The sequence below is a fragment of the Thamnophis elegans genome, chromosome Z, assembly GCF_009769535.1.
Source record: "Thamnophis elegans isolate rThaEle1 chromosome Z, rThaEle1.pri, whole genome shotgun sequence".
In the NCBI taxonomy this organism is placed as follows: Eukaryota; Metazoa; Chordata; class Lepidosauria; order Squamata; family Colubridae; genus Thamnophis; species Thamnophis elegans.
Genome location: NC_045558.1, coordinates 91,785,235 through 91,798,002, shown reverse-complemented (window position 1 = coordinate 91,798,002; position 12,768 = coordinate 91,785,235). Strand labels below are relative to the sequence as shown.

The 12,768-nt window shown below is 38.8% G+C and overlaps 1 protein-coding gene across 1 annotated transcript in view; it reads left to right on the top strand.

Moving 5' to 3' along the window:
- GPATCH8 (G-patch domain containing 8) overlaps positions 1-7,078 on the top strand; it is a 90,085-nt gene extending 83,007 nt beyond the window's left edge. The window contains exons 7-8 of the mRNA XM_032237833.1: positions 2,042-2,172; positions 2,840-7,078. Of these exons, the coding sequence (XP_032093724.1) occupies positions 2,042-2,172; positions 2,840-6,656 (3,948 nt within the window). The 3' untranslated portion in view covers positions 6,657-7,078. The remainder of the gene's footprint in view (positions 1-2,041; positions 2,173-2,839) is intronic.
- Positions 7,079-12,768: the final 5,690 nt, after the last annotated feature.

The window sequence follows — 12,768 nt, the reverse complement described above, 5'->3', positions numbered from 1 at the left end:
GAAATACTTATACGTGTGCTTCTACAGAAGTCGCAATAGTGGCATGAGTTCTATTTGATTTAGTCCAACTCTTACACTCTTATAGTTGAAGACTAAAGCATAGATAAAACCTGCAGGGTTTGTTTTCTCTGCAGGCACCCAGCACATATCCTACTTAGTGGAGAAAGCCCATTGTATATAAAACTCTTTGTTCCATGCAGGAAACTAAAAAGAGTGATGGTTTTTCTTATTCTGCACAGTTAAATCCATGGTGGCAAGTTTAACTGAAGTTAGTTGGGTGACTATATGTGAATCTTCAGCCACATTTGGTTACTTATATCTAAGCGTGAAAATCGATGGGAGTAAAATGCAATATATGGAGACCTTCAGTTGAGGATAAAAGTAGTTGTAGCAGCATCCCATAGTAATCCAGAGAGTCAAGAGGCAATGTTTACTAATATATGTTCTTCTTTTAGAAGAACATTGGACAGAATGAGTACCAATTGATGAAATGAGCTTTTCTTGGACTGGAATTGTGTTTTTTCGGTGCAAAATGGAGGGTTTAGAATTAAGAATGCTCACAGCCTTAGTAACAGTAGCTGTCCCCTACAGTGCACAGAAAAGGATTTTAGTAACTAAAGACAATCTAAGCTTACCACTTGAAACATAAAACAAGCTCCTTTAAAGACATTTCATGACATCCAGTATAAAGTACAACCATATACTTTACGGTTAGAGTCGTGTAGTGAAGTGGTTAGAGTGCAGTACTGCAGGCTACTTCTGTTGATCACCGGCTGCCAGCAGTTTGGCAGATTGAATCTCACCAGGCAACCTTCCATTCTTCCGAGGTGAGTAAATTGAGGACCCAGATTGTTGGAGGCAATATGATGACTCTGTAAACCGCTTAGAGAGAGCAGTAAAGCACTGTGAAGTGGTATATAAGTCTGAGTGCTATTGCTATTGTCAGATTTGCACAACTCACAGTACTCTTCATTCCCCATTTGTTAAGTACTACACAAAAGGCATTCTCATGACCCATTTGGGTATTGCCTTGATCCTTTACATGAAATTCGAGTTTCCTACATCAATATATATGTCTTAGATTAAAATGAGCAAAGTAAACTATCCACTTGGGACATTTACACATTACAGAATTAAGATAAGAGAGTTCTGCAGCTTTTTCTAATTAAATTTTATGCATTTATTTGATTTATATATTGTTTTTCAAACAAAAATGTCCACATATTTCATGTAGCTCTTAGAGTGAAAGAGCCCTATTACAAAACAAATGTAGTTTTGTATATATTTCCTAAATATTTTAGGAATAATAATTCCTAAGAAAATAATTGCACAATTATAGAATTGTATACATATCTACTCAGCTTTGTCTTTTCAAGTGACCTCTAAATTACCCTTCCAGAAGTCTCTTATAACATTCCTTAGAAATGTGTTTGTTATTAATTATAAGAATAATAGCTCTTTTTTCCCCAACTGTACACAGTTTGAATATAAAATTACTGCTTACCATAATAAAGCAGCCTCTTCCAAATGAATCTTGTTCTTTCTTGCTTTTGTTCTTGCATAATGAATCCAATTTCTGAGATTTGATTACTATCTAAGTTGGACTCCATTTTCATCCTACCTTGACCAACATGGCCAAATTTTCTGGGAATGTTGTGAATCATGGACAAACCATCTAGAGTAACATACTGAAGCAGGCTGCATAGAAACGAGTATATAGGCATGCTGAATCTTTATGTTCATAAACACTTTTTTTGTGTGCGTGCTTTTGCTGTTTCCTCCTTGCACTGATACGTAATGCATTTACATATATCATAATGTGACAATAAAAAGGAGGTTGTGAAGGCTAAATCATTAAAGTGTTTAAAAATTAGGGTGATCGGTCAATTGTTTTTTCAAAAGTATGAATTTTGCTTTATAATCTGTTTTTCTCCTGAAGTTATTTGAAATTATATTCACTTATAGTTTTGTCTGATGTATTTTTAAAAATTGTTTGTTTTTCTCTCCATAGTATATTATCATTTTCTTCTATTTTGCACAGAGATTAAAAGATCTGAAGCAAAGAGAATTTGCTCGGAATGTTTCTTCAAGATCCCGGAAAGATGAGAGAAAGCAGGAGAAAGCCCTTCGCCGTCTGCATGAGCTGGCTGAACAGAGGAAGCAACCTGAATGGTGGATTATGAGCTACTTACAAGGATGCAGAATATTTAAATTTAGAGTAGGGGGGTGGGATATGTGTGTTTAAATAGAGCTTTTGGCCATTTTGTTCCTTAAAAATACTCAAGCTGCCTTCCATGGTTCCTAGTCCCTTTCAGTTTTTTTATTTAATCCTCCATCTTCTTCCTAGGGTATTCCCGCAGGTGTAGGGTCAGCTTTTTACTTAGTACTCAGTATTCTTTGCAATGTGGTGTTTGAGCTGACAGAATTTGGACATGGTTTGGGGGGGGGGGGCAGTTTTGTTTCAACATACAAGTTAGACTTGTAATTAAATACGAAATTCAAGTCATACACCAGACTAGAGACAGAATGAAGTGCTGCTTGATTTTGAAGGCTGGTATTGTATATATTTAATTTTAATTTTTATGTTAATTCACTTTCTTAAAAGTGTATGCTTTAGAACAAAGTAATATTTCCATAGTGCTTGTAAGAGTAACAAATTCTGTAAGGAACCAGAAATTTCAAAACAATGGTTACTGAATATATTCATTGCTTGCACAGCAATTATATAAAAGGTAAAAAAGATTGCATATGCATAAATGTAACACTAAGGTGAAAATGTTAATAATCATATATTCTATTCTCTTTTTTGGTCTGCTTTTTCTCCTTCTCTGTCTTCCAGTGCTCCAGGAAGTGGGCCGATGTTTAGAACCACTACTGTGGCAGTAGATGAAGAAGGAGTAGAGGATGATGTGGATTCAACATTTCCTAGTAGTTGCTCCTCCTCCTCACCAACTTTGGGGCAAGCTATCAACATGACCATGGATAAGGGTATAGCTTGCAGCAGTGGACAAATCAGTAGTAGTCCTGGACTTGCTCAAGTTCCTGCCCAGATACCACAAGCTGTTGGTCTGGGAATTAACAAGACAGGTGTGTCTTTCTCATTTGCCAAAAAGGCCCCTGTAAAGCTAGACTCAATTGCTTCAGTATTCAAAGACCATGTGGATGAATCCAGTTCTCCTGATGATGAAGTTAAAAGTGATGAAAGAACCCATTCAGATTCTGGAACTTTGGTAAAAATTGGAGAAATTGAGGGAACAAACAGCTCTGACAGCAAGGGAGAAGAAGATGAGCAGTCACAGGAGAAAGATGCTACATTATCAAAGCTTAAAAAAATGAAACGGGATGACGGACCTGTGGCAGTAGAACCAGAATATTATCACTATATTCCCCCTGCACATTGTAAAGTAAAGCCCAACTTTCAGTTTTTGCTGTTTATGAAGGCAACAGACCAAGTAGAAGCAGAAGCTGCAAGCAAAAAAATAGCTCGTGAAAGGAAACAAAACAATTCCCCCAAACTCAAAGTGGCAAAAAGTGATGAGAAGGAGGCAGCAGCAGAATGTGTGATTCCTCAGAAGGAGCAGAGTCCTGCCAACCAAACCAACAAAATGGAAGATAAGGACATTTTGGGGGAAACAAGCAAGAAGGAAGAAAAACAACTTAAAGGAAATAATTCTTCTCTAGATTCAGAGGTTATTAAAGAGATTCCCCAGGCTCCAGGAACTAATAAAGAAACCACAGAAGGGCCTAAACATTTAACAGGGCCATTCTTCCCTGTCCTGAGTAAGGATGAGAGCACCACCCTCCAGTGGCCTTCAGAACTGCTGATCTTCACCAGAGCAGAACCCTCTGTGTCATATAGCTGCAATCCCTTATATTTTGACTTTAAGCGGTCTCGTAATAAAGACACTAAAATGAAAGGAACAGAAAAACAGAAAGGTACGATAAACCTTTCAAAGGAAAAAGTGCAGGCTGCCGAAGATAGTGATGCAAGCAAAAGCAAAGAGAAGGATATTGTAGCTGGCAGTTCAACTGCAGTGTCGGAAAGCAAGACCTTGGTAATGTGTGGCAAGCAGGAAGTCAGCCCTATAAGAACTGGCAAAAGTGAAAATCTGGAAGACAGCAGCAGAGGCAATCTTACTAGTCGTAAAGACAAAATGGGGAAGTCTCACAAACACAAAAAGAAGAAGAAGCACAAAAAATCCACCAAACGTAAACACAGGCGCAAATGTGAGGCAGAGGAGAAAAGCAGAGAAGGGGAGTTGGCAGAAGATAAATCCAAGAAGCCGAAGAAGCACAAGCACAAAAAGAACAAATCATCTTTTCCCACTGAGGCTGAACGGATGCAAAAGGCTGAGGATGCTGGCTATTCTAAAAAAAGAAAGTGGTGTGTACAGGACTCTCAGAGGAAGTCTTTTTCTATTGAAGAAAGCAGTAAGAAAGAGGATGGTGGTACTTCTTCCCAAGATTATGGCAACAAAAAAACCAAGGGCGACGTGCAGCAGCCTTTATCTACAAGCAAAAAGCGACCTTCCACCTCCACTTCAGTTTACCCCAGTCATCGAGTTCAACAGAGCAGTGGTGGCTACGAGAGTGATGGAGATTCCTCCTGCCACAAGCACTTCAGGCAGAAATCAGCATCACAATATAGTGATGATTATGACTCTGGCAGTGACTGTTCACGAAGCTGCTCCCGCTCAGGACATAGACACTCCTCAAGAAGATCATCTCAGAGATCCTATTCATCAACTTCTTATGCTTCCTCTGACAATAGTCGGTACAGTCGGCGCCATAGCTACTCAGAAGACAGCTATAGCGATTACACTGACCGATCACAAAGTCGTACTAAGCACTCCCATGACACAGAGGATGATTCAGATTATACCAGTTCCAAGCGCAGGTCAAAGAGGCGCAAGTACTCCTCTTCAGAAGATGACTACAGCCTAAGCAGAAGCAGGTCCCGGAGCAGGAGCAGAAGTCGAACTCATACCAGAGGGAGGTCAAGGACAAGAAGTCGAGGAAGGACACGCAGCAGTAGCTGTAGCCACAGTCGAAGTAAACGGCGGAGCAGGAGCCGAACAGGACATAGTTGGAAACGGAGTAGAAGTTATAGCCGAGAACGTAGTCGGAGCACAAGAAGCCTTTCACAAAGATCTCTCACACGGAAGGGGTCCCGTAGTCATGAAAGCCCTGGAGAAAGAAGATCTGGCCGGCGTGATTTCATCCGATCGAAGATATATCGCTCACAGTCTCCTCATTATTTCAAAGTCAGACAAGGTGAAGGGTTTGCAAGAAAGGACGAAACCAGAGGAGAAGAAGCTGCAGGAGCCTCCAGTCTCTCTCAAAATATCAGCAGCTCTAACTTTGGGAACAGCTGTAACTCTGAGGAGAAAAATTCTGCCACAGCTAAACTCCTTCTGGAAAAAATCCAGTGTAAAAAAGTAGAGAAGAAATCTACCAGCAATGATGATTCCATTACAGGATCTCACAAGGTAGGAATTAAACTGAAAGATCCACCACAGGGCTACTTTGGCCCAAAGCTTCCTCCCTCGTTAGGCAATAAGCCTGTTCTTCCATTAATTGGGAAACTTCCTGCAGTTAGGAAACCAAGCACCAAGCAGTGTGAGGAATCTGGTTTAGAAAGAGGAGAAGAATTGGAACTATCAGAGCTGGATGAAACAACTCATGAGAGTGGAGGTATTGTTTCAGCAAGTCAGCCTCAAGTGGAGGAAACCTTGGTGACAGAAATACAGGACAATGTTTCAGCTGAGCAGAACCCAGAAGTAGCCACAAAGCTAGTTCCTGTTCCTCTTGAGGCTCCAGTACCCCCAGAGCAGTATGGATCTGGTGACCTGGTTGTTCCACACAACTTCCTCCCTGATCCCAGTGAGAATGAAGCTTTAGAGTCTCTTGACAGTGGAAACCAATCTGTCTCTATAGAAGGAAGGATGGTACCTTTAGTTCCAGATGTCGAGCATTTTCCTAGCTATGTAGCGCAAAGTGGGGAGCCCAGCATCAGTGGGGAGCCTGAAGGCACTGAAGACTCTTCCTTGGCCCCTCTGGAGAGCCAGCCCATCACTTTCACACCAGAAGAGATGGAGAAATATAGCAAGCTTCAGCAAGCAGCTCAGCAGCATATTCAGCAACAGTTTCTTGCCAAGCAGGTCAAGACCTTTCCAGCCTCAGCTGCCCTAGCTCCTGCCACAGCCCCTGCCTTGCAGCCCATTCATATCCAACAACCTGCGGCAGCTGCAGCCACCTCCATTACAACTGTGCAGCATGCCATCCTGCAGCATCATGCAGCAGCAGCTGCTGCAGCCATAGGAATCCACCCTCACCCACATCCCCAGCCTCTTGCTCAAGTACATCACATTCCCCAGCCCCATTTGACACCTATCTCATTATCCCACTTAACTCATTCAATCATCCCAGGGCACCCTGCTACATTCCTGGCCAGCCACCCTATCCATATCATCCCTGCTTCTGCCATCCACCCGGGTCCTTTCACTTTTCATCCTGTCCCTCATGCTGCCCTCTACCCAACTCTCTTAGCTCCCCGACCAGCAACCGCTGCTGCCACAGCATTACATCTCCATCCCCTTCTGCATCCCATTTTCTCAGGGCAGGATTTGCAGCATCCTCCTAGTCACGGCACATGAAGAAGTGAGAAAGAGGTGGCCTCTCTTGGGGAGAACATAGGAGTATATATCTCTGTGTGCATTGGTGTTTTGTACAGACTGTCTGAAGGCTATAACTGACACCATCTGAGAATAGTGAAATGGGAGAACTGGGTGTGGAAAGGGGAAGTGAATGTAACATATCCATGGAAAGGGGGGAAATGTTGCTGGTGTTTTGCTTGTCAGTATTTTCAGGGTCCTCTGCACCCAGAGAGGTGACTTACTCACATCTATATGAATGTGAAGTTCTTCAGCAAATATGCTCCTCTTAATTGCTGATACTTGTGTTTTTAAATCATTTCCTCTCCACCCTGAAATTCTGAGTGAATAATATCTAAATTATTTGCCTTCTTTATTTGCTATTTATTTGAGTTCACTTTAAAGCTTAAAACTTTAAGCAAAAGAGTCAAGAGATAGTCGACATTCAACCCATTCCTCTGTTCCTCTCTCTACCCAGCCAAGAACCATTTTCAACAACCTGCTGATTACTACAAACAGCAAGCTTTCTTCTCAAGCAAACTTGGCCCTGCTATCCTCCCTGTGCCACTGCCCCAAGGGGAAATAGAAACAGAAAATAATTCCTTTAACAGTCTTTGAAGCAATATGTTGTACTGGAATCCTGGGAACATCCAGAATATGACTTATATTCTGTCCTCTGTAATATTTGATGGTTCCTTATTAACTTATAATTTTTTTTCAGAAAAGAAAAGGTTTTTAAAAATTGCACTGAACTCTGTACATGTCAATGCTGCTTTTTGTAGCTCTTCTGACAAAAGTTCCATAATGATAGTATACTGCAATAACATTTTTATAGCTTGCTCTCTGAGTGGTACTTGTTCAGGTTGTTTGGGTTATCTTATACATTTTGATGTAGTTGGAAAGAAAGCTTGCAACAAAGGTTCAGAGCTCATTGTGGCAAAGGCATAAGAAGACTCCAAGCAAGTCTATTCCAGCTCAGTTTTGTTTTCTTGGGTACCATGGAAAAGGAAAAAAAAATAGGAATTATTTTCTACTAGAGAAAAATGTGACAAGATTTGGAATAAAGTAAAAAGCAGTGATAGGAACCTTTTTGTACCATAGCTAATGAATTCCAGTGACTATAGTGAGATACCTTGGAACATCTGTGAAGCCTGTGTGATATTTTGGTCTTTACTGCAACCTCTTGTCAGGAGCCAGGCTGCTATTTGGAGAGAAGTAGCCCATTGGATGGGTAAGAAAGAAAGTCCAAATGACTTTCAAATCAGAAGAAAAAGTGTGCCCCACAGAAAAATCTCAAAAGTCTAATAATTTTTGGGGGGGACCTAAGTCTTTGCAGTAACAAAGTTTCTATATAGAGGTGTGTGACTCTGTGTGTGTGTGTGTGTGCGCGCGCACGCTTTTGTGTGTGTATGCACGCACACTTGTGTTTATGTTAAGGCTGTTGTTTAAATGTGTGCCTTTACTGTATATGCTTTGGAAAGATTCTTGAGTGGTGTGTTTTTATTTGGATTCCTTCCAAACAAAGGAAGTGATAGGTTACCTGATTTTACACCTGTCCCTTTTAATGGAGAGAATGTCTGCCTTAAGAGAGACATAATAATTTTGTTACATTTAATTCTTCTAATTAATTTTTTCATGGGGGTGGGGAGAAGGCAAGAAAAGAAAGTGAGCTTTTTGTGAAGCCATGTCTATTTATAACATAACTGTCCAACTACTGCTAATGTTGATCATGGAAAATGGCCTCCACTCCAAAACTTCCAATATAGCCACTTATATGAATATTTAATTGCTTATCTGAATATTTCAGATTCTAGGCTTCCTCTCCTTTGCTAATTAAAAAAAAAAGCACTGGAAAAAGCTGTTCTTACCAAGGGACTCAATATCCAATTGCTCAGATCTGAGGTAGTAAAACAGTATTAGTGTAATTACTGAGTGCTTCATTTCCCTGATTAAGACCCAAAATCCAGCATTCCAGTGGGGCATAAGAGGAAACTGGACTTCTGCAGAACTGTTCCAACACAGAACACTTATTTCAATATCAGCAGGCTATGTTAAATTTTGTCACATAAAAGTGTGTGTGTGTGTGTGTGCGTGCGCACGCATTATATGTATGTATGTGCATACATATACATGATATAAAAATAAAGAAAATAAACTTTATAATAAACTAGTAGCGTTGGGGAAAGTGTATATTCTTGTTTCCAAAGAAGCAGAATCAAGTTGCTAGTTCTCATATTATCACACCCACTTTTTAAATAGGTCTTAGCAGAAAGATGTCCTATAAACCTGGCTCAGTATATTACATATGGTTTATCTAACCATATGTGAACTGCATATTGCATGTGCAATAACATTCATTCTGATACTTTGAAGCATGTGAAATACAACATAAAAATATTTGGGTATAAAATACTATTCACACTGATGTTCCAATATGCTATTCAAACATTACTTTTTTAAAAAGCATGGAAAAACTTGGAAAAGAAGATTACAACAGAAGGCTTTTGTTTACCATATCTTGCACTTCCAGTCTAAAGAAAACGCTCAGGTCTACCCAAAGAATTAATAACTTAAGGCAATGAAGAAAATGACTCTGTTCCCCTGCAGAAAAAATCAGATACTGTATTAATTAGCTCAGGAGGAGAGAGTGGAATTGGAGAGTATGTGGAGAAGCTGCTACAATTGTCATTCAACCTCCAACATCTGTCAGGAAGGGCAACTCCCTCTATTACCATATGTTATCTATATTATATGTTACCTAATCCACTTAACATTTGTTTTTGGCATGAGGACATATTTCTAGGCAGAATACTGAGCTGTAACCAGCCATTTTTACTTTTCAAGAAAAGTTACAGCTTCCAACTGGGTGTTATTCTTGAAATAAAAGTGCTTTTAATTAGCTTTGAAGCTTAGTAGCCTCCTATTTTTTGGTGTTCTTCAATGTTAAAAAGCAGGTAGAATTTGACAAGTCCCAAGAAAATATCTGTATGCCCCCAGCTGGTATTTCCACAATGAACTCATAACTATCCAGAAGGGTTTATGATTTTATACTAATTTGTAGAAAATATTCTATGCGTAGAATGTTTATAGCCCTTTGGCATCAAACATGGATCAATGAATGTTAACAAATGGTCAACTTATTAAGAAATTTCAGGCCCATCACCAGCATTAAGAATAAAGTAACTATAGCACTGGGCTAATGCTAATGTAAAAGAAAAAGAATTGTGGGTTGTCAAGATTGAAAACACTAGACGAATTTCATTTTTAATAATACATTTTAAAAGGAATAATCTAGTCAGTATATGGCTTTTTGATAAGGCCTATGTTGGTTTCTCCATGCATAGTGGAGTAACTGCACTAAGTTGATAACAATGCCCCATTCATGTATGCAAAGTAGGAACAGTTCCTATCCCAACAGATAAGGCCACAGAGTCAATTTTACAATTCTTTTTGTCCTGCAAACCTAATAGAGCCATAGTTTCAGATGGGAGAGAATCATTTTGTATGTTTAACAGAACTGTTGTCAGTTAATACAGATTTTGAAAACTGATGTTCAAATTAAAAGTCCTATCTCAGAACTCTTGATGTCCTTTTCATGTCCTATGTTGTACAGCAAAGACCTTTGTTTGAAAACTACACAGCCTAGACTGTTTGATCCTTATTACTAAAGGCTGTCATAATAATGCCAGATCTATTACTCTATTTACTTTATTAATTGATTAAAGGCTTAATATATATTGCAAATCTGATTTTAAAATACACTTCAATTCCTTATTTTCATCACATTTGCTTTTGATTAAAGGCTATTTGTAGTCATTTCAATTGGCGCTCTTCAAGTTGAGGTAATGTACTCTTAAATTTGATGCCACTTGCAGTCTTTCTATGTGGTACACTCTTACTATATAAGATTGCATCATAAGCAAATACTAACAAGATTTCATTGTTTTAAAAATGTAACTTGAAAAACAGTATTTATATAGTATTTTTAAATATTACAAATAATACAGATAATTAAAATACCTCTTATATTCAACAAAAACCTGAGGCTGATTATAAACACATTTCTAGAACCCAGTTGAAGTAATTAAATGAGTTCATCAGATGGCAATTTAACAGCAATGCAAAATAAATACAGGATGGTATATGTATTGTTCTTGTCAATAAATATGCCTTGGGACTCTAGTGATGTTCTGTTGAAGACACATTATTGTTACTATTCTAGCTATTCTTTTCCTAAAGTACAAGACATTATTTGGTGTTAATCTTCCTCTGCCTAACTTGATTTGTAATTTGGAATTCCTGTAGGTAGACTTCAAATATTTTTTTAAAAAAGTTTGTAATGACTAGAGTTTTGATCTAATGCAATGGCTATGATCTCATGCACGCAAATCTTATGCCAAATGACAGAGTCACAATTTTATCTGCCGCAGTGTAGTTTATTTAAAAGTGTGGAATTCAATAGCTACATCTAAGCTTTTATTCAAAAATATGTATATCTAGCCTGGTAAATTGGTAAAAAAATTGCTTGAAAGAGACCAGTGCCTAACATAATTGTATGCAGGAAAGGCAATAAATAATTGTGTAGTGACTGAGCTGGTGGTGTTCATCTCAGGAAATACACTACATACAAACACACACGCACTCTTGTTTTACATCCCTTACAGCCAATTGGTTTGATTGGAACAGCTTATAAATCCAGTGAATAAAAATAACAAAAAATTCTACAAACAATTTTTTATTGTAACAATGACGCATGCTTGGTGCTAATGTTGATAACGGCTTCCTGAAGGTTGATAACAGTCCATGCTCTTTCCTTAGGAAGGAAATGAATAGAAGCTGGCTGATGATTTTTTTAAAAGTAGCCCTCTTAGTGAATCCCTCATAATTTGTGATATGAATTACATATGAGAATCTTGGGGAGCAAAGTATTCTATTTATAAGGATGACACTTGTTTCCTCTTAGCTTCTTACATAAGGATCTATCAGAAATCCAACATTGCTATCTATGGGGGAGAGGTGGCTGTAAGGAGGGCAAGTTTGTAACATCTCAGGAAAAAATTTTTCCACCAAACTTGCCTGCTCATGGAGTCACCATATTAGTGTTAGGAAATCCGTCACAAGGGCTTTGTAAATTCACAGAAAATTATCCCACAAAGCATGCTAAAATCTAATGATTTTTAATTCTATTTGAGTGGAAATGAGAAGAGGCTTTCACAATGGAAATGATGTTGCCCAAGACACTTTAATAGTTGTCTCTGCTGGACTTCTCCAACTCTTCGGCAACCTTCTTGAGTAGTAGCAGGAAAAACGTAAAGGAGGTGTTTGATTTATATATGCTTGGTTAAGCATCACTGGCACAAACCTAAAGCTGGCAGGATGGAGCCTTCTATCTTCAGCCACCACCATCATCCCAAGTTGCACATTTGTTCTTCATTCTTCGGATACCTGGCTCTGCCTCAAGTTCCTCTGGATCAGTTAATCAGTTCCTCCTGGAATAAACAGCTTTGTCAGCCAATATTGCTTACAATTCATTTTGAATTATTGGAATTTCATCTTTTTCCTTGCCTAAGATTACTTGAGTTTCCTGGCTAGAATATTAACACATCTCCCCCACCCCTTTTTCATTTATTAAAAAGTTTATTTTCCTGAGAAAAAGCCTTACATTCTTGTCCCTGCTAATTTATCAGTTAAAAGATAAATTAATGTGTATATAAAAACTGGTTTGGTACAATGATGAGGCATCAAGTTAGAAACTGGGAAACTAGTCCTCCGTAGGCGCTAAGATACAAAACTGAGTTATCTTAAGCCAATTACTTTCTCAGTCTGGGAAGGAGGCAATGGCAAAATCCTTGCAAAAAAACCCTGCAGGGACTTGTTCAAGCAGCCACTAGGAGTCACAGGGCTGACTTGAAATACCTGCCTTCCCTCTATTCCAAAATCTCACAGGATACTTCAGCAATTATCAGTTTTAACAAGTTCCCATCCAACCTATTCAATGTATGAAAATTAACCCAAAAAATGGCAGGGTGGGTGGGTTAATGATGCTACCTTGCAACAGTTCTTGGGCCCTAATAGAAGTTTGCTTCAGCTTTCAAGGGCAAGCATTCCACCATTC